Here is a 19,139-nt window from a genome sequence, read left to right as displayed (position 1 = left end):
CGTGAGATAACATTGTTTTCCCGAGCCATTGAGTTATACACTTGCCGTTTCCATATCTATTAGTTGCATCTGAGTTGGCGAAAGTGTATCTGGTAGCGCCATAGACAGGACAATTTGGGGCGGTATGTTCACAAAAATTGCATAAACCCCAGAAAGCAACCTTGTCCTATAGTCAGTGACAACTTAATTCCTACAATTGGGACCGCCCACTCATCCGTGGAAGGCTCCTGCGATTGGCTACCAGCCTTTGCACGACGCCCCCGCTTCGCGATGTAGTGTCGGCTCTCTCCCCCCAGTCCCCACTTGCTGTGACTTATGCTGTCACTGACTATAGTTCTCTTACTGCACGTTGTACACTCTTAAAACAGAACTTCATCGCATAGCACGCTCCTGGCCAACCACCCGTCCGGATTTTTTTTTTTACACTTATGCAGTGATGTTAATTGTCACAATAGGGGCGTACCCCCTGCTTTCCACCAATCAGGATTGCTAACAGTATCATTCTGTGCGATGGTTGTGTTTGCCGTGCTATGTGGCGAAGTTCTGTTTTAACAGAACACGGTTTTTACCGTGATCTTTTTCCTTCAGTTCACGGTTTTTACCGTGATCTGAAGGACGTGGCTGCACTACCTTTCAAAGTCTTATGGTCAGCGCAACGCGGCTTGGCTATCGGGATAGGCTATATTGTGTACGCCCTTGTTGGCAATACGCACTAGCGATGCAAATAATAGATGGGTACACTCTTAAAAATGAACTTCACCGCATAGCACGCTCCTAGCCAACCATCATCTCGAATGATATCGTTATCGGCCCTGATTTGTTGAAAACGGGAGGCGTACGCCTTTTTTGTGACACTTATGCCGGTCATAATTGTCACAGAAAAGGCGTACGCCCCCGTTTTCAACAATTCATGTCAGATAACGATATTATTCGAGATGATGGTTGGCTAGGAGCGTGCTATGCGGTGAAGCTCATTTTTAAGAGTGTAGATGAATGCTAAATAATGTTGATATACAACAACTACTACATCTATGACGATGAGATGAGGTGTTTTACCGCAGAAATTGTGATACCCTACCTCAGTGTGTTAATAGATCTTTATCTCGGTGGGTCAGTCGGTAGCGTGTTCGCCTTCTGATCCCATGATCGCGGGTTCGAACCCGGCCGAGGACGCCAGCAACTTGGTGGCAGGGTACAAGTTACTTAGACCGTCCTCCGAGAGGGACGTTAATTATGGGGTGCCGTATGATGAGCTTCCATCGCACGTTAAAGAACCCTCAAGTGGGCAAAAGCAATCCACAGACCGACCGCTGTGGCGTCGCTCATGATCTCAGTTGTCTCGCGACGTAAACCCCCAATTATTAAAATTAATAGACCTTTAATAGATCCCCTAAAAAAAAAAAAGCTGGTAATGTGCTTAATGAAAGTCAGTCGAAACCATTACTAACCGTGAAATACATCTATACAAAAAGAGGGCGACAAAGAAATAATTAAAAACACGCTGTATTGGTAACTTATAGTCTTTCAATGATTATTTCTCTTACGTCGCTGTTCTGTATATAGTCAGCCTACAAACGTTATTTATCACAATTCAGAGAAATATGCGACGGCTTTGTTAAACACAGAGCTCAAACTCGAGCTTATTCTTGTTAGATGCATGTATAGCATTCCCAATTTCAACCGATTTCTCATCTTCTCTGGACCCAGATCAAAGTGGCATCATTCTCCAGAAAATTCTCTTGTTTTTGTACCGCCAGCAATGCGAGGAATATTAAACTGACGAAGCATTTTGATCCATGCGCCAGTACATGTAGGCGCATTCAAGGAATTCTTTTGAGTTCAAAATAGCTATGATTGAGGGCTTTAGTACTTTGGAATTCCATATTTCGTACGCAGATTTCAATCATGAAGGAAAATGGGTACTGTATATAGGACAACGAAGAATGTACTTGTTCCACAATAACTTTAATAACGCCTTTCGAATTATTTGTATAGTCTTTGATATCCACCGGCTCATCTCAGATGCCTTAGTAGTAGTGGATTCCGGGCCACGTTGGTATCTCGGGGAATGCCCTCGCCGGTTCTGCGCCCAAGTGTACTCGTGCAGCTGGGTCTGTTACTTCTGTTCTGCTTACCCCGTCTGTCGGCTGGCTAGCCATTCATCGATACTGCACAAATAGCTCTCAGGCCTTTTTTCAAGACGCTGCGAGGCCGAACCCTTTTCTGCGCTCGATTGACCCTACGATGACCCACACACTGGTAGGCCGCTACCCAGACTTGTACAAAATACTGCGCAAAAGTATTTAAAATAAGGTACTAAATACTCTACAGAAAAGTATTTAAAATAGAGTACAAAATACTCAAAACTGAAAGTAATTTGAGTAGAGTACTAAATACTCTAAGAAGTATTTAAGATATTCTTTAAATTACTTTAGTATTAGCAGTAAGTGAAACGCGTATTCTGAACGTGGCCTTACAAATGAAGGGAATAAACTTGATCAGCCATGCATATCTTTCATTTGCAACGTCTTGGTGTCAAGTAATGTTGGTCAACCCAAGTAAACTTTGTTGATATGTTCTGACCCAAAACTTCGTAATCCCTCCTGTATGTCGGTTCGTGTCTTTCAACCTCTGGCACATGTTTATTGCTTTGATGACCAAGGAAATAAATGCCGGGATTATCTTGTACCTAATCCCCTGGTGATTCACCTGGCAATACGAATAGGAACGGTTTTCTGACGAAGTTGGCTATTGACAAGCAAGGCCAGGCTTGGGACCAGCCTATTGTACAAGAGAATAAATGACAGATTCGCGAATTCCCGAAAAAGGAAAAGAAGAAAAAGGTGGTTAAATTCCAGTGAGCTGAAAATCTCGGCACGGCGGGAAGCGTGCTGGATATGGCTTGATGAGGAAGGAAAGTATTTTGAGTACTGAGTTGCAAATACCGAAAAAAAGTATTTTAAATACATTAAAAATGCTTGTCGCAAAAAAGTATTGAGTAGAGTACCAAAATACCGGAAAAAGTATTTAAAATACTGTATTTTGAGTACGTACTCAAGATACGTACAAGTCTGCCGCTACCCCAGGGAGGAAGAGTCCTTGCTCGCAGGCTTCGACTGAATGTGGCGCGGACTCCACTGCTCCTCTTTTCGTCACCCAACTGCCCCACTTGTCATGTTGAAGGAGACATCCCGCACATGCTGCTCCACTGCACCTGTTACCGCCAACATCGTCTTCTCCTGCGGCAGCGCATCGCTCGCCTGACAATTTCGGACTATTCCCTATAGGGAATAGTTCTCTATGGAAATAAATTTCCTATAGGGAATAGTCTTTTGTTAGTACCGGGTTGCAAGATCCATCAGGAGGTGAGCTTGGTCAACACACAAGGTCTTTAGTGTCGTACCTTTTGTGTTGCCCAAGCTCAGGCTTTATCCGTCGTGGTATATCTTCTCTTATGCACTGTTTTTTTTTTTCCTTTCTTACGTTGTTGTGGTTATGGTATTGCGATTCCACATGACTCTCGACGCTTCGTGTTTCATTTCCATTCTTCCTCGTTCCTCTGTTTTGCCGCTCCTATTGTTTCCGTTTTATTGTCGGAACACTTCATAGGCGCTGTGGGGACCGTTTCCTGTATACACGGGAAAACAGAACTTCACCGCATAACACGCTTGCGAATACTCACGCTTAATTAAATTAAATTCAATTGTCTTTATTTCCCATTCAGCGATGGGTGGGGCCGGGCAAAAAGCTGCAAGATGCAGCGATAATCGCGAATCACATCGTTCTCTCTCTTGATTTGTTGAGAAAGTGAGGTGTACATCTTTTTCTGACGCTTATGTAGTTGTGTTAGTTGTCACAAAAAGGCGTATGACCCCGCTCTTCCCACAAATCGGGAGTGGTCGGTATCATTCTGCGCTACACTGTTAAAACAGAACTTCACCACATAGCACGCTCATAGCCAACCACCATTCCGAATGATACCATTCTGTGTCATGATTTGTTCAAAACAGGGGGGAGGCGCCTATCTGGGACAAGATAATCTGTCAAGTTAAGATCATAGATGTCACATCGAAGCAAGAATACCTTCTATCGTGTTCTTTCTCTCGCTATGCCTTTGTCACTGGCCCACGTCATTGGGAAGACGTTCGGTGACGTCACAGGCCCCAGCATGCACGTCTATCAAGAGCTCACTAGGTGCGCACTTTCTTTCTGCCACCATTGCGTCTGGGCACGTCAGGTTTAGGAACGTATAGTGCGAAGTGAATGCACGACTATACAGCATACACACAGTGACGCAGTGATATTGCAATAAAAGCACTCGTATATTTCGCTACGGAATTTTTCTGGTTTTTGTGTAGCAGTGATGTGCAGATGTTCATAAAATGCCACCTGCGTGCACACGTGTGGCGCTAGTAACAACAACAACCTTATTTGGAGATGACGAATGGCGAGTTTCATCGTCAGGGGCGATTGGCCACAAGGAAGTGGAGCAATTCATTTTCGTTTTGGTAACATACTGGTCTGTTCTGTTTTATATATTGCACAGGAAGGAACATTCGTTCAATGGACGGCTTCTGTCTGGCAAGATGTCATATAAGGGGCCGCTCAAAAAAAAAAAAAAAAAAAAAAAAACATCATCGAAAGCAACGCACGGGCTTGCAACGGGCTCTTAGCTTAATGAATTTGAGCAGTAGCCTTATTGGGACGTGTCAGCGTCGAGAGTAATTGTGGATGACGGATATATTGGATCGTTTATTGCAAGCTTGGTTGCCGACTAGAAAGGTGATTGAAGACATCAGACGGCGTAGCTCTGTTGAAATATGAGAGTCATCGAGGCAGACAGCGGCGTGATTTTGAACCATTTCTACTGTTCTGTTCCCAGGCAACTTGGGGCTTGTGCTGCGTTCGTCCATTTGTATGTTCCATCCTCAGAACAATAATTACTTTCCATCATAAGTTGCTGGTGATTGCCGAGGTGTCGAATGAATGGAATATGGGGGCTTAATCGCCTCATCGTCGTTATGGCCGTTACGAGCTAACGAGTGTCGGGAAATTAAAAAAAGATGGGCACGTGACACATTGCGCGTGACGTGTACCACGCCCTTCACGTATCGCGCGAAGAGCGCCGTGCACGTGTTTTATCACGTGCCCTTCTCGACGAGTGCCCCACCCATCGTTAGCTCGTAACGCGTGCAAGCGATTAAGCCTCTTGGCTCTACACTCTGTTAACAGAGCCTCACTGCATTGCACGCTCCTAGCCAACCATCATCCCGAATGACAACGCTCTCTACCTTGATTCGATGAAAAAGGCGGGGGGGGGGGGGGGGGGGAGGGGGGCGCACGCCATTTTTGTGGCAGTTATGAGATTAGTCCAACAAGTCCGCCTCTGATTACGTTAGAGAAGTGCACTTGTTCTTGAACCTCATCCTGGACGACAGTGCACATCGGTGTCGAGCAGCTTTGATTAAATTTTGCGTGGTACTTCGAATACGCTTCAGAAACGTTAAAGTTGTTCAAGACAGCGTATGCACTCTATAAACTGAACTTCACCGCATTACACGCTGTGCGCCAACCATTGCCACGAATGATAGGGTCATCGCTTCTAATTCGTTAGCGAGAAGGAGGCCCTTTTGTGTCAATTATCATGTAGCTAAATTAACACAAAAGCTTGCGCCTCCTTCTCTCCTCGAACCAGAAGCGATTATCATATCATTGGCACTGGTTGGCGCACAGCGTGCTATGTGGGGAAGCTCTTCGTAGTCAGTTATAGTTTTCAGATGGCACAAGGCCTCGACGGGTGGAGGGAAGTGGTTGAGGATGAACAACGTCCTTCAACGTCAAGAACCGATGGAAATGTGGCCGCTATCAAGACTCTTCTGGATTTGAGAAGAATGGTTTTGTGACAACAGCGCCACCGCATTAGTCGTCCACCAGGGCACGGGATTAAACGAGTCTCTATACCCTGTCTACCTACCCTACACCCCTAACTTGGACATTTATTACCCAATATCAGAATCTATACCTGAAAGAACACTAAAGGAAAGTTCAGTCAGCCGAGACGAGTACATAAAGTAATTAGTCTAATTAGCTTAATCGAACCAAAATCGAATAAAAAATTTGCCAAGGACAGGTAACCTTTCTTTTTTTTTTTTTTTTTTGCGTTAATTAGAAACCTCATGGCTACAACACACCATATCAGTGACGCATACAGAATCTTTCACCAGCTCCTGTGGCATAATGGTTAGAGTGATCGCTTTCCACGCCGAGACTGGGAGGTGACACGGGTTCGATTCCTGTCACCGGCTGTGCTGTCTGAGGTTTTCCCTGGGTTTCCCCTTGAAGTCTGCCCAGGACACATACTAACCCCCCTGTCCCCCACTCCTTCCTGCTGTCCTTTCTTCATCTGTCCACGTCTATACGCTGCTCATAGCCACAGTTGCTTCGCGGCGCTAACATCGAATAAAAAAAAGGGTCTTTCACAATGTTTCCACAAAAATTTCACACCCGAAAACACGTAACAACCGCCAGAAAAACAGCCACTCGCGAAGGCATGCGCTCTTCCAAGTTGCCCCGCTTAAAGTATGGCTTGGAGGAAAGAACAACACTGAAAACAGCACAGATAATCCGATATCGGTGATTATGAGTATCTGATGGCTGCAAACAGATAAGCTTGCTAAGGCAAAATACGCGACCGCGACCGGTCCCCGTCCTCCCCCGTTATTTTTTTTTCTCTCTCTCTCATTGTGTTTCCATGCGCAGTGGGAGTAGCATGGAATAGCATGTTGTAGCCACACTCTTTCTAGATAACGCAAAAACGTTAATTATTCTAATTAATGAGGCACCCTCATGCAGACCTCTTGTTTGGGTGTCAAAAGCCGTCACAAGTACAACACCCTGTATGTACAGAAGAGCAAAATCACATTTCTTTATATTTACACTTGGCACGACAATGAAATTCGTGGTATTATTAAATGATTTTCGATAGCTTTCAGCACGCGTACAGAATATCACATCGCAATATTCTACGTCACTGTGCTACCGCCTATGCCACACCTGCTGCGTACACTCGCGGAACAGGACACACTATATGGCTGACACACAACGAACTAGCTGTTTGAAATCGTCGCGGAGCTCACCGCACAAGCGTTCATGAAAGTCCTTCAGTAGTTTTACATCCTGCTCCTTTCCTTCTGCAAGAAAGGCAGCGTACGCTGTTCTGTAGACGTTCCAAACAATCGGACTCGTTTCATGTGGAAGATATCTCAGAAAAGACAGGAAAAACGGCATATCCAGAAGACCGCTTCGCACAAAGGCTGCCAGGTCGTCCAGAAACGTAGCTCGGTTGACAGGAGGAAAATAGGACAGCTTCCGCTCTGCAAGAACGTCCGCTATTTTCACCCAGTTGTCCACGCAGTACATGATTCGCGAGTAGATGGCGGTCTTTGGATATAAATATATAAACATGAAAGGGCTTCCCAGCTCTATGACCTGTGTCTTGCGCTGCATGTGTACCGCCGCTGTTGCGTGCGATAGGAAAGATTCGTTGTACACTCTGGCGAAGATCGGAACCCGCCAGACATGTTCGCCGGCGGACGCGCAGGAAGGGTGTGTGACGCAGAACCGTTCCTGTTCCACGGTAACCCCGCCGTCGGCGTACTTGCCCACGCGGAGAAGAGGAATTCCTGGGGTACTGGTCCACGACTGGAAGAATTCCTGCGTCACGATCCTGTCACTCCCGAACTGGGCAACGAACTGCGCGGCGGTCACAGCACTGAACTGGTGTTCCTCTATGAACATGCCTTGCTCCCACGTAAAGGTACTGTAACCGACGAACAGGGCGTACGTGTGAAAGACGGACGTCGCCCACGCTTGCCTCGCCTCCTCCCAGAGGTAGACGTCGGAGAAGTACGGCAGCTTCGCGTCGTTTGCAACGTGAGAAAGGTGGCCGTTGCTCTCAGCCGTCATGGCGACCAATCGGGCAGCGAAGACACTGGCGTGGAAGTCGGTGCCTTGGATTCGGTTTGAGACGATGGCGATAGCCATGTACGTACAGAGGCCGTAGAAAATCCATTCGTCTCGCCACCACACCGTTGACACCACCGAACCCCACCAGGTGCGAGTGAGACAGCGTACAAGAATGAAGCCCAGGTTTGCCTGAAGAGAAGACAGATGTCATTAGGAGGAACAGATTTGGAAACGTCCTGTGTCCTGACGTACAATAAGTTTCTGTACTCCGAAAGCAGATTTGCGCCTATGGCTTACGAAACCAGGATGAGGGACGTCATCCCCTTTCGACAAGCGCTGATATGTGTCGATATTATAGTGCAGAGGTTCTGGTTCCGCCTGGGAGGAATCTGGGAATGTCAAGGGGGTGGGGGGGGGGATGACACATTCGGCTTCAATCGGCAGCTCTGGAGGGGCAAAAAAAAGGGGGGAGAGAGGAAAACTTTAGAACCACTGATCTAGTGGATAGCGCTATGGTAGTACGTATAAGATTGCTTTGATAGCGTACGATAATAACTAAATACTCTGTCAATAATTAATAAACAAACTACCGCCTTTCAGAAACTTTCTTGTCCTTAAGGAAGCGATAAGGTGACATTTAACGTGGCCCAAAACCTTGTCTCGTTCGTCAAGCTGTCCATCAACAGTCATCTTGGAAAATACATTCTCATTTCCAGGTGACAAAATTCAAAAATGTAAATTTTCGTGCCTTTGATGCGTTCCAACCCGCCAACAGTGCCTTAGATGCCTCTAATCCGCCAACAACCACCAACTTAGAGCTCCGTCTGGCCGCTCCAAGCGATTGCCATTGCGTTCACATAATGTCGGAGTGGACAGGTTGTTCTACAGCAGTCTCATGGGATGATCTGCTCTGCAATTATGCCTAGAGGATGAACACTACTAAAGCTTCTAGCTCATTGTATGCTGTGGTTTGACCGGCAATGCTTCGGCTCAGCAGCAACCACATTTGTTTCCTTTTTTCGGAAAAAAACCCTAAGGTAACTTTTTTTTCGAGAGATTCAAAATTTCCAGAAATTTTGTATCTCTAGTGGTGTATAGTCACTGTGCAATAAAGTGTGAAAAAACAGTCGGAGAAAGCAGTCGCGTATGCGGCCGTTGCAATCCATGCGTGACGTCATCAAGTTCCAGCGACTTTCTTTTCTCTTACTTTCCTCTCAGTTCACGCGCTCCGGTCTACGTCACTAGTCACGTGCTATGGGCTACGTCAGCCCTCCTCCTTCCCTCATTCTCTGATACGCTCTTTCGAAGAGTGGAGGATTTTTGAACACGGGCCGCGCTGCCCTCCAGTGCCCGTCGTTCTTATTGAGCAGGAGCTCATTTTTTCCGTCGCGGAACACACCGCTGCCAGAAGCAAAACCAATTTTTTGGGAAAGCACCTTAATGCTTCTTCAATTACCGCTACACGGAGCGCGTCGCGAGCGCAAGTTGCAGACGATACATCTGCTGCTGGGTCGTCCCCTGATCAATATACCGAAACTGTTGGGTTACAAACTCGTATTCAAAGGAAACTTGCATCAAATTTTCAATCTATAGTGCAATTGAAGTTTTGGCGTCGGGGAACTAGCAAGCGGTTCAGTCAATCGGAGTTTACCTTTTTTTCGAGGCTGTCCGACGCCGTTATCCTCAGGTCTTCGTCTTTGAAGTAAATGACACCCCAGTTACAGGCAGGGGTAACATGGCCGGGCAGACCCACTATGTGAATTTGTTCGGGAAGCGGCCATTTTGGGTAGTCCTTTTGTAGGTACTGGTACACACTAGTAGCCAGTGCCGTTGAAGTAGACATGTCTTCTGTACTCTTGTAGGACCATACCCTAACGGGATCGCTGTTGGACACGCTCCAGAAATTTGAGTAGAAGAAAGTGAACCTTGAATTCGGAATTCTTTCACTTTGAGGAAATATGATGGAGAGAGCATCCGCTGTTCCCGGAATATCTTCTTCGAAAGGGTCCTTGCTCGTTATGGCAACCATACCACGGTTCCCAATCATGCTTAACTTGAAGGTTGCCCGATAGATCGGGTAGTTGAAGCAAGGGAAAACATCGCGGAGCGCTTTGCCCTCGTTGATAAGCGCCAATGCTTTCATGCGTCCCACTTCGATCAGTAAGAGCCCACGGTCTACGGGCGTGTACATTTCAGGGAACGTTTCCGGTATTCGCGACAGGTTGCCCAAGAACCAGATGGTGACATTGTAGCTTGTCTCCGATAGTAACAGCCTGTCGGTCGTGATGACAAGGAGATCGTGAGGCGATGGCTTGCGAGAGAAGATTGTACGAAATACCACCCCTGTATTGTCCTGGACGATTAGCTTGGACACGCCCAACGCTGAACCGGCGTGCATGACAATTTGACGGGTGGCGACGTGGCAAATGATGCTTACGCTTACAGTTCCGTTGTACGAATTGTCGTCGTGTTGGAATTGTATGGTATAGTGAGACGGTGAGATGGTGTCCGGTAAGCCGTCCGGCAAGAAAGCGTCGGTCTCGTATGGCTCTTCCAGAATGTCAGTGACGACAACTTGACGACTGCGTGACACCCCCCGCATAGCGCGGTGGAGCAAGTTAGCGAAGACGATTACAATGACTGCGAACACGACGACGAGCACAGCAATGCTGGTCCGACGTTGCAGTCGTTTGGCCGCGTTCGGATCTTCTAGGACGAAGAATCTGAGCATGATGGTTCACGAGATTCTTCTTCTTCTTCTACCTCAGGGCAATGGCCGTTAGAGATTGACCGTTAACGGAATCTTCTTCTTCTTCTTCATCCTCGGGGAAATGGCCGTTATCCACGGCCGGAATGATGTCACGAACAGTCTTCTGTCGTCGTCTTCTTCAACCTCCATCATGCCATGGCACCGCATCCGCAAGGGAGATTGGCCATGACAACCTTGCAATGAGGTGCTCTTTTCTTCTGCTTCCCTGCCCACTTGACTTGATGCGTAACCGGAAGTATGCAGCATCAATTTTCTTGTGGATCAGAACCTTACTGTCAATGCTACTTCAGCTGCGCAACGGTATTTATTTCTGTTCCATCGGGGAATACACCAAGATGGCAGTCTTCGGTATCTTCACCTTGGCTTTTATTTGGTTCCTTTCGCTACTAAAAGCATAGGAAACTGAGGTATTCGAAGAACAAAGCGGAAGAAAATGGGAAGAAAGAGAAGATGTCACACGGTGGTGGTGGTGGTGCTTGTGAAAGGGCTCGCCGTTGTCGGCCTCACAGAGGTGGGCAACGTCACGTCACGTCACGTCACGTCACGTCAAGATGTCACACAAAAAACATGCTACATGAAGTTGACCCGTGGTCTATTGCCTTTGCTGTGTGCCAGAGCAGTTAGAAGAAGAAGAGGTTTCCTTTCTGCCTGTGCCCATTTGTGCGTTATTTAGAAATCCCTGCACCTTGCAGCTGGATGTGCGGAGATTAAATTTACTCTTCGTGTGACACAGGCACAGATATTTACGATACACGAGCTGACGTGTAGATAAATGACTTCATTGACTTCGATTGATCGAGTGACATAGTATATTGTTGGAGCCACCTCTCCTGAACAACCGTAGTTGTTACAAATAAGTCATAGAACCACTTCTCCGACACAAGTGATGCGACCAGGGTGTGCTTTCCCCTAGTACCGTAAGGCAAATGTCGGTGCATAACGGTACGGTTCAGGGAGCATGACCCCCTACGTGTAGCATTTTGCTATATGCTGTATACACTCTTGAAACGGAACCACACTGCATGTCACGCCCACGGACAAACAGCATTCGCAACGATGTCGTTCTCATTTCTGTTTATTGAAGACTGGAGGCGAAGGAAGTATGTAAGTAAGTATTATCTTAAAAAAACGAAAGAAAACAGCCTGGGAGCAGGATGGCTATATAGCCGCAATACATGCGCCTGCAGCTCCATGTCATTTGGTTTAGGTTCTGTCTCAGAGGAGCAACGAAGATGCCGCTATCTTTTAGGAAGGCGCAGAGTGCCTTCGCAGCTTTAACATCTTGTTCCTGTGCACACTCGTAAAAAAGGGTGTACTTTAACTACTTTTTCTTGCCACATATATCACTCCCTTTTTTGAGAGTACAATTACTCGCAAAAGGGAGTTTCCTCACTCCCGCAAGGGAGCAACATTACTCCCTTACTTCCTACCGGCGAGTAATATTACTCTCCAGTAGGGAGTTAAAGCATAACCCCACTCCCTAAAGCGAGTAAGGAGACTCCTTTTTGAGAGCAATTGTACTCTCCAAAAAGGGAGTGATATATGCGGCAAGAAAAAGGAGTTAAAGTACACTCTTTTTTTTTTTTTTTTTTTTTTTACGAGTGTAGGCCATCTCCCCCATCACTTTACAAAAGGAGAAAGGCCGACAGGTGGACTGGTGGTCGAGATCTTTGAGGAATTGCTTGAGTCTTGCTCTTGCTGGCTCGTAGTCTGGGCACTGTCCTCTGGCACCTTGCATCTGCTGCAGAGATTCGAGGGCACAATGCCTAATCTGTGCTTCGTCGTCGCGGTGTATAATTAAGCACCTAGACGGATCCGATGAACAGCTGTCTCGAGGCTTCGGACGATGTCGTGTGGGATGACTGTTTGTGAGTCTATGGGTCTATGTGGGCCACATAATCGGAAGCGAACGACTTTTCTGTACACTTTACGTACACGCATTACAAAAACTCGATCGGTCCCTTGTCCTGAGCAAACCAGGAGACAGGACGATGTCTCTCTGAATGCTTGGACGGCCGTGTTATGTTTGTTACTGTGGGCACGGCCAATGACCAATCAGTAAGCGAATCTAACGAAAGCACTCTGCATAAATATCTTCAATCACTACTAAATCATGCTCCGTATAAAAACAAGATGCTGAAGGGAACCGTGACATTCATGCAGGGGTGCAAGGAAGTGTAGAACGGGTTGGTTGACTTGGAACATCTCGAAACAACGGCTTTCAGAATGCAATGGCCTTGTAGAAGCGTCAGGGCGGAAGGTGGTGGTGGTGATAGCGGTGATGGCGGTGGTGATGATGTAAGGGCTCGCAGTTGTCGACGTCTGCAACGTCACGACTGACGCCCTGGGGAATGTGCGTCCTGAGCCGGCTTCTAAGGGAACTGTGCCGACATTCGTCTGAAAGCGTCTGAGGAAAACCCAGAAAAAAAAAAACACACCAGACAACACAGTCGGCACCAGGATTCGAACCCGGGTACCTCCCAGTCTCGACGTGACACGGCCAGCACGCACCACTGCGCCGCGCGAGCTGGTTCAGGGTGGAAGGCCCGTGCGGGAGATATTGGAAGCCACGTTCGTGTGTATTGGCATCGAGGCAGAAGACCATTCACAAGGACTGGCTCCCATATAACTATGTCAACAAGCTAGGACTAAAACTAGAACTAGTGCAATACCAACTCCTGCTTGTGAAATCACGTCACGTTAAGGATTGCCGTTCGTGCTTGCCGTCGTCATGCAACAGACCAAGACTGCGGAGAGTTGCGTACGGGATAACGGCACGAAGGAAAGTAATGCTTAGTAGTCGACAACGTACCTTCCATGCGTTTCTTCGAATAGCACATACGAAGTTGGCCAGCGTCTTCCGAGCTCGACAGCACCAAGGACTGCTCTCTCACTGTGTCTGCGAACACCCGCTCGAACGAGAGAGTGTATTGGCATCAAATGGAAGGTCGGCCACAGGAGCCAGGGGCATCGAGGCGGAGGACCAGTTACAAGGACCCACAGGCCCACGGCTTCCAGGCTTCAACGAACAACGAGGCAACAACGTTTGCCAGCGTTCTCACTGTTCCCTCAGCCCGTCGCTCCCTGACACGTGTTAATGTCTATTCACACGATGCAACTTCAGTGGTGTGCAACTACGGGTTGCCCGACCCTGTTGCGTGATATGTCCAGCACGGATCGCCCAGGAGCGATTCTCCTCGCAACCTTCAGGGGCTACCTGTCCATCACTTGGCTCCTCCTCCGAAGACATCCAATCGCAATGGATAGCTGTCGTGGCGTCACTTCCGAGACGCTGGTTACGAAGACGACGTTAGTAGCATGGAAGCTTGAAGCTTCTCTGGTATTTCATTTAAAATATGTCACGAGAATAGGTTCCCGAATACACGTAGCTCCGGAAACCATCCAGATGTTACTAGATGTTACTAGCTAGATTGTTGTGTTTTCTGTTTGTCATTAGGTTAAGGATAAGCTAGTCAAGATACGCATTTAGAATTCATGAGCAGGCAAACTGGCCTGGAAAGTAGCGAACCACACCACGACCAGTATCCGCTTTTAGAATGTGGCGTCCCCTACATTTTGTCGCTTTCGTATAGTACCCCCTACTCTTCTTTGCTCCAGTTCCATGTCTGACCCACCTCTGTTTACTTTTCCGACGAGGAATTTGCCAAGTGCGCTGCATATGTTGCTCTTGTTAGCTCTTCAGTGTGGGGCGCAATAGTCATTGCGGAGACCACAATTATGCAGCCATACGAACGGGCACCGTCCAGGTCATGCATACTTAATGCACCAATTAGTGTAAAGGGTTCGTCCAGACGTTAGCTTCATGCTCTGTTTAATCTATGAAGCACTTTGGGTGCCCAGCTGCCTTTACATTGTCGCGCGCAGGTTCGCTATAGGGAGAAAAACGAGAGGGTGGGTCGTGTGGTCTTTCTTATGGCAGGAATTCGCTTGGCTTGACAGTGAGAGCTAGATCCACATTCATTAGAGTGATGGACATTTTTGTCTTGAATAGGAACAGTAGGACTTAACAGCATTTACTTCTGTGGAACCTGCACCCTGTCTCTTTTCTCGAGGGTCTGGTTTCATCCGGGCACCTCAATACACTCTTAAGAAAAAGGGTGTACTTTAACTCCTTTTTCTTGCCACATATACCGGGTGTTTCAGTTAAATCACCGGGCTAAATAATTCGCGAACCGGTGCACCAATCGAATAACTTTCTTTTTTACAAGTATCTGTCCAATACCGCCTACAAGATGCGCACCGCGTGAATGAGCGGGAGGCGCTCATTATTTAAATAAAAATTCAAACGAGTTTCGTGAAAAAAGCTAACTTCTAAAGCAGGGCGCCGTCGGCATTAAAATGGGTACTACTCCGTTTTGGGACCTTCAGTGGACACCTTTTAGAGGAAAATCTGCCTCCGCAGCGGGTCATTTCGTGCAGTAATTAATTGGTTTCGGTTTACGTATTTTTCTCGCGGCTGGTCATAGCCAGTAGAGAGCAAGGGAGTAATATTACTCCCTTGTGGGAGATAAGAGACTCCTTTTTGAGAGTAATTGTTCTCTTCAAAAAGGAGTGATATATGCGGCAAGAAAGAGGATTTAAAGTACACCCTTTTTTTTTTAGAGTGTAGGGAGTAACTTTTTCCGATCGTTGAACCTTTTTAAACTCCTTGTAGGGCTTGAGTGTGTACGCCACAAATCAGAGTGCTTAGGACAAGCTGTCTTCTGCGTTTCCTGTATTGGTATTGCATTTGCCGATGAAAAACCCAATCATCGTTGTCATCACGAAAATAAAGTTATGTTCCTTTATTTTTTTGTGCACCTACGTAAGTGTTTCCTTTCTCTTTTTTTTAATGATAATCTCCAACGCATTCGTCCGCCTCAAAGCTGTCATATCTAGATTGGAGCTTTTCATTCATTACAACATGTTCAGGTTGTTCTGCATGTCGAACAAATCTGCAGCCAAAATTGTGCCAGTTCATTTTCTGCTTCTCAAGTAAACGTGTTTATTTTATTGCACCAATGGAGAGGTGTCCAATTTATTGCTATGTGTAACATTATGATCGTACAACGAAATATGCATCAGCAATCAAATAAATGCACTCTTAAAACACATGGTAATGGTATACTTACACGTGCACTCTTAAATATGAACCATTGCCACGAATGATAGGGTTATCACTTCTGATTCGACAAGAGAGGGAGCCGTACGTCTTTTTGTTTCAATTTGGAACGTGTGATAATAGACATAAAAAGACGTACGCCCCCATCTCTCTTCGAATCAGAAGCGATCAACCATACCATATCCTGGCAATGGTTGGCGCACAGTGTGCTATGCGTTGAAGTTCCGTTTTTCGGGTGTAGACACTCTTAAAAATGAACTTCACCGCATAGCACGCTCCTAGCCAACCATAATCTCGAATGATATCATTATCAGTTCTGATTTGTTGAAAACGGGAGGCGTACACCTTTTTTGTGACAATTATGAACAGCATAAGTGTCACAAAAAAGGCGTACGCCTCTCGTTTTGAAGTTCATTTTTAAGAGTGTAGAGTAGATTTACACGTACACTCTTGAAAATGAACTTCACCGCACAGCACGCTCCTAGCCGACCGTCATCCCGAGTGATATCGTTGTTTCCCCTGCTTGCCTGAAAATGAGGGGCGTACGCCATTTTTGTGGCATTATGCAGTTCACAATTGCTACAGAAATGGCGTACGTCCCCCGTTTTTCATCAAATCAAGTGGGATAACGTCGCCATTGGGGATGATGGTTGGTTAGGGGCGTGCTATGCGGTGAAGCTCTGTTTTTAGAGTGTAAGGTGTGTCAGCCTAGTGCGGAGACTCTTAAAACAGAACTTCACCGCATAGCACGCTCTTAGCCACCCATCATCTCGTATGATATCGTTATCTGCTCTGATTTGTTGAAAACGGGAGGCATACGCCTTTTTTGTTACACTTATGCTGTTCATAATTGTCACAAAAAAGGCGTACGCCTCTCGTTTCCAACAAATCAGAGCAGATAACGATATAATTCGAGATGATGGTTGGCGAGGAGCGTGCTATACGATGAAGTTATTTTTAAGAGTGCACGCTCCTAGCCAACCGTCATCCCGAATGACATCGTTCTCTCCCCTGATTTGTTGAAAACGAGAGGCATACGCCTTTTTGTGGCACCTATGCAGTTATGATAATCGCAACAAAAAAAAAGAGAAAAAAAACGTCCGGTGCTTTCTACGAATCTGGGGTGATAAGAGTATCATTGTGTGCAATGTTTGGCCATCACGGTGCTAAATGGTGAAGATGTTTTAGGAGTGTGGGTAAATAAGAACACTGCCACCGGTTTCTTTTTTTCAGCTGTTTCGGCGCAACCATGGGTGTACTCTCTACACTGTTAAAACAAGAACTTCACCACATAGCACGCTCCTAACCAACCATCATACTGAATGATATCATTCTGCGTCATGATTTGTTCAAAACAGGGGGGAGCCGCCTATCCGGGACAAGATCATCTGTCCCAGATAGGCGAGTCCCCCCTGTTTTGAACAAATCATGACACAGAATGATATCATTCGGTATGATGGTTGGTTAGGAGCGTGCTATGTGGTGAAGTCCTGTTTTAACAATGTAGGAAAGTGGTCGAGGCGTGCGAACCAACAGAAACGGCATGGGTCGTTTCTTTGATAGCTCCACAGGGGACGTTCATCGCACCGCTGTACTCGAAACCGAATAGTACCAGTGATTGAAAGCTCCGCAAAACGAGTGAAAAAAATGTAGTGTGCCGCCAACCCCGTTGTAATTTCACTGTGCTAACACCGCCGCCAGGTGTCGCTGATGGATGCAGGCTATATGCATGGCACGCTCACTTTGTTGTGTACCTCCTCCTGTGGCGTTTTTGGAACTACGGTCGTGCTTCGTTAATATGGGCCCTTTAATATGAGCAACTCGAATTACGGACGATTTTTGTGAGGTCCAAACTTTTTCTATGCATTTTCGTTTCGTTAACATGAAAACTCGCTTTTCGGACAGTGGATGGTCAAGCAAGGCACAAACCAACCATATGTAGTCCACGCATTTTCGTCTCTTTATTATGGACGGTATCGTCGTAAAGGGCATGGAATTCCAATCTAATGCGCAACTACTCGCTCCTGCATTCGAAAAAATTCCAATATTCACCCAGCCCTAGAAACCGTGTAGTTCCCTGGGATTTATCATTGAGTACTCATTTTTCCAAATAAAATTGAAAACTGGAAAAACTTTCGCAGAAACAGCACGAACAATCCGCAATACTAAGAAAAGGTTTCTCCTCCGTTGGTATTTTCCCGAGATCCATTATGCATAGCGGCGGGATGAACCATCAGTGCAATGAAAGTAAAATCCCAAGAAAAGGCGGAAGAAAAATCATACATTCCTGTGTGCATACAAGTTCAGGGTCTATAGAAAGCGAAACTGGAGTACCTGCTTTTAGGTGGGCAGTTATTTAGGGTATAGCGGTTCTTTTGGAGGGAAGGACAAAGTGCAAGTCGTACAAAGTGTACATAATGATTTTTAGCCATTGTTCTTGGAGAACAATAGCAAGTTTCCTATGTGAAATGGAGGTGGGGAAAATCATTCCTTCATTCGTTCGTCCCAGACGCTCTACACTGGCACAATGACATTACGGTAAGATAACAAAATGTTCAACTGCGCTTTCATGTGCGACAAACGATTCTGTCACCAGTCTTGTCGAGTCGGCACCACCTTCTGAGTACAGTGTTCGAACCATAGGGTGGAATTGGTTGCCCGAAATGGTGGTCAGCCTGCTCTGGCTCAGTGCAACCAGGGAGGAAGAAGTGGAAAAAGGTGAAAGAGTGAGGGGAGAGATGATGGTGGCACAGGAGAGGGAGGAGTCTCTCTTGCACTGGGATTTGGGTAGTCCAAGAGAACTACCCACTACAGACAACATGCGAGCATTCCCCGGTAGCCTTCACGGGATGGGATGCTCCCTGTAACTGCCAGGATGATTGGCGAAGTTACCCCATCAAGCTCGTGTGACCAGTGATTTCCCCAGAAATTCACTACTGGGGGGGTGCCGAGCTTAAAATGGGGGGGGGGGGGGTCATGCTTGGTGAAGGTTCCACTTACGGAATTTTTCTTAGACACGGAAAGAATCATGGCACAATGGTGACATCTCTGCTCAGCTTTCCCGGTTTATTTGTACATTTTATTACTTTAGCACACAGTACATCAGAATAGAGATTCATTGTGAACGGCATTTCAACATTAAGATGCATAATCACACGACCGACAAAGATAAGAGACTACCATCTTGTCAACGAACACCTAGCAGTCAACGGTGAAAACCTTAGAATACCTCGCTTGGTTGAGTTGGGCGTAAATGGCTCTTGATGATCCACATTGAGTTTG

General features: G+C 46.5%; 2 protein-coding genes across 2 annotated transcripts in view; one reads left to right on the top strand and one right to left on the bottom strand.

The window, feature by feature from the left end:
* The window catches only part of LOC135397713 (KH domain-containing, RNA-binding, signal transduction-associated protein 2-like), a 222,816-nt gene that overhangs the window by 85,127 nt on the left and 118,550 nt on the right, over positions 1 to 19,139 (top strand). The gene's annotated exons all lie outside the window — the stretch shown is intronic.
* LOC135397711 (leucyl-cystinyl aminopeptidase-like) lies at positions 6,902 to 10,794 on the bottom strand. Its single transcript, XM_064629317.1, has 2 exons — positions 9,617 to 10,794; positions 6,902 to 8,154 (listed from the first exon to the last, which is right to left on the bottom strand). Exons 1-2 carry the CDS (start codon positions 10,694 to 10,696, stop codon positions 7,084 to 7,086), a joined length of 2,151 nt encoding a protein of 716 aa, XP_064485387.1. The 5' UTR covers positions 10,697 to 10,794; the 3' UTR covers positions 6,902 to 7,083.

This window comes from Ornithodoros turicata, chromosome 6 (assembly GCF_037126465.1).
Source record: "Ornithodoros turicata isolate Travis chromosome 6, ASM3712646v1, whole genome shotgun sequence".
Lineage (NCBI taxonomy): Eukaryota > Metazoa > Arthropoda > Arachnida > Ixodida > Argasidae > Ornithodoros > Ornithodoros turicata.
Note: the sequence above shows the minus strand (reverse complement) of the source record. Positions and strands in the feature narration are given on the sequence as shown.

What these genes read in the sequence shown, in the direction of transcription:
- LOC135397711 (XM_064629317.1), bottom strand. Translation starts at nt 10,696, where the DNA reads ATGCTCAGATTCTTCGTCCTAGAAGATCCGAACGCGGCCAAACGACTG. An exon ending in CGGACAGCCTCGAAAAAAAG is followed by an intron (nt 8,155 to 9,616) that starts GTAAACTCCGAT and finishes TCTTCTCTTCAG; the next exon opens with GCAAACCTGGGCTTCATTCT.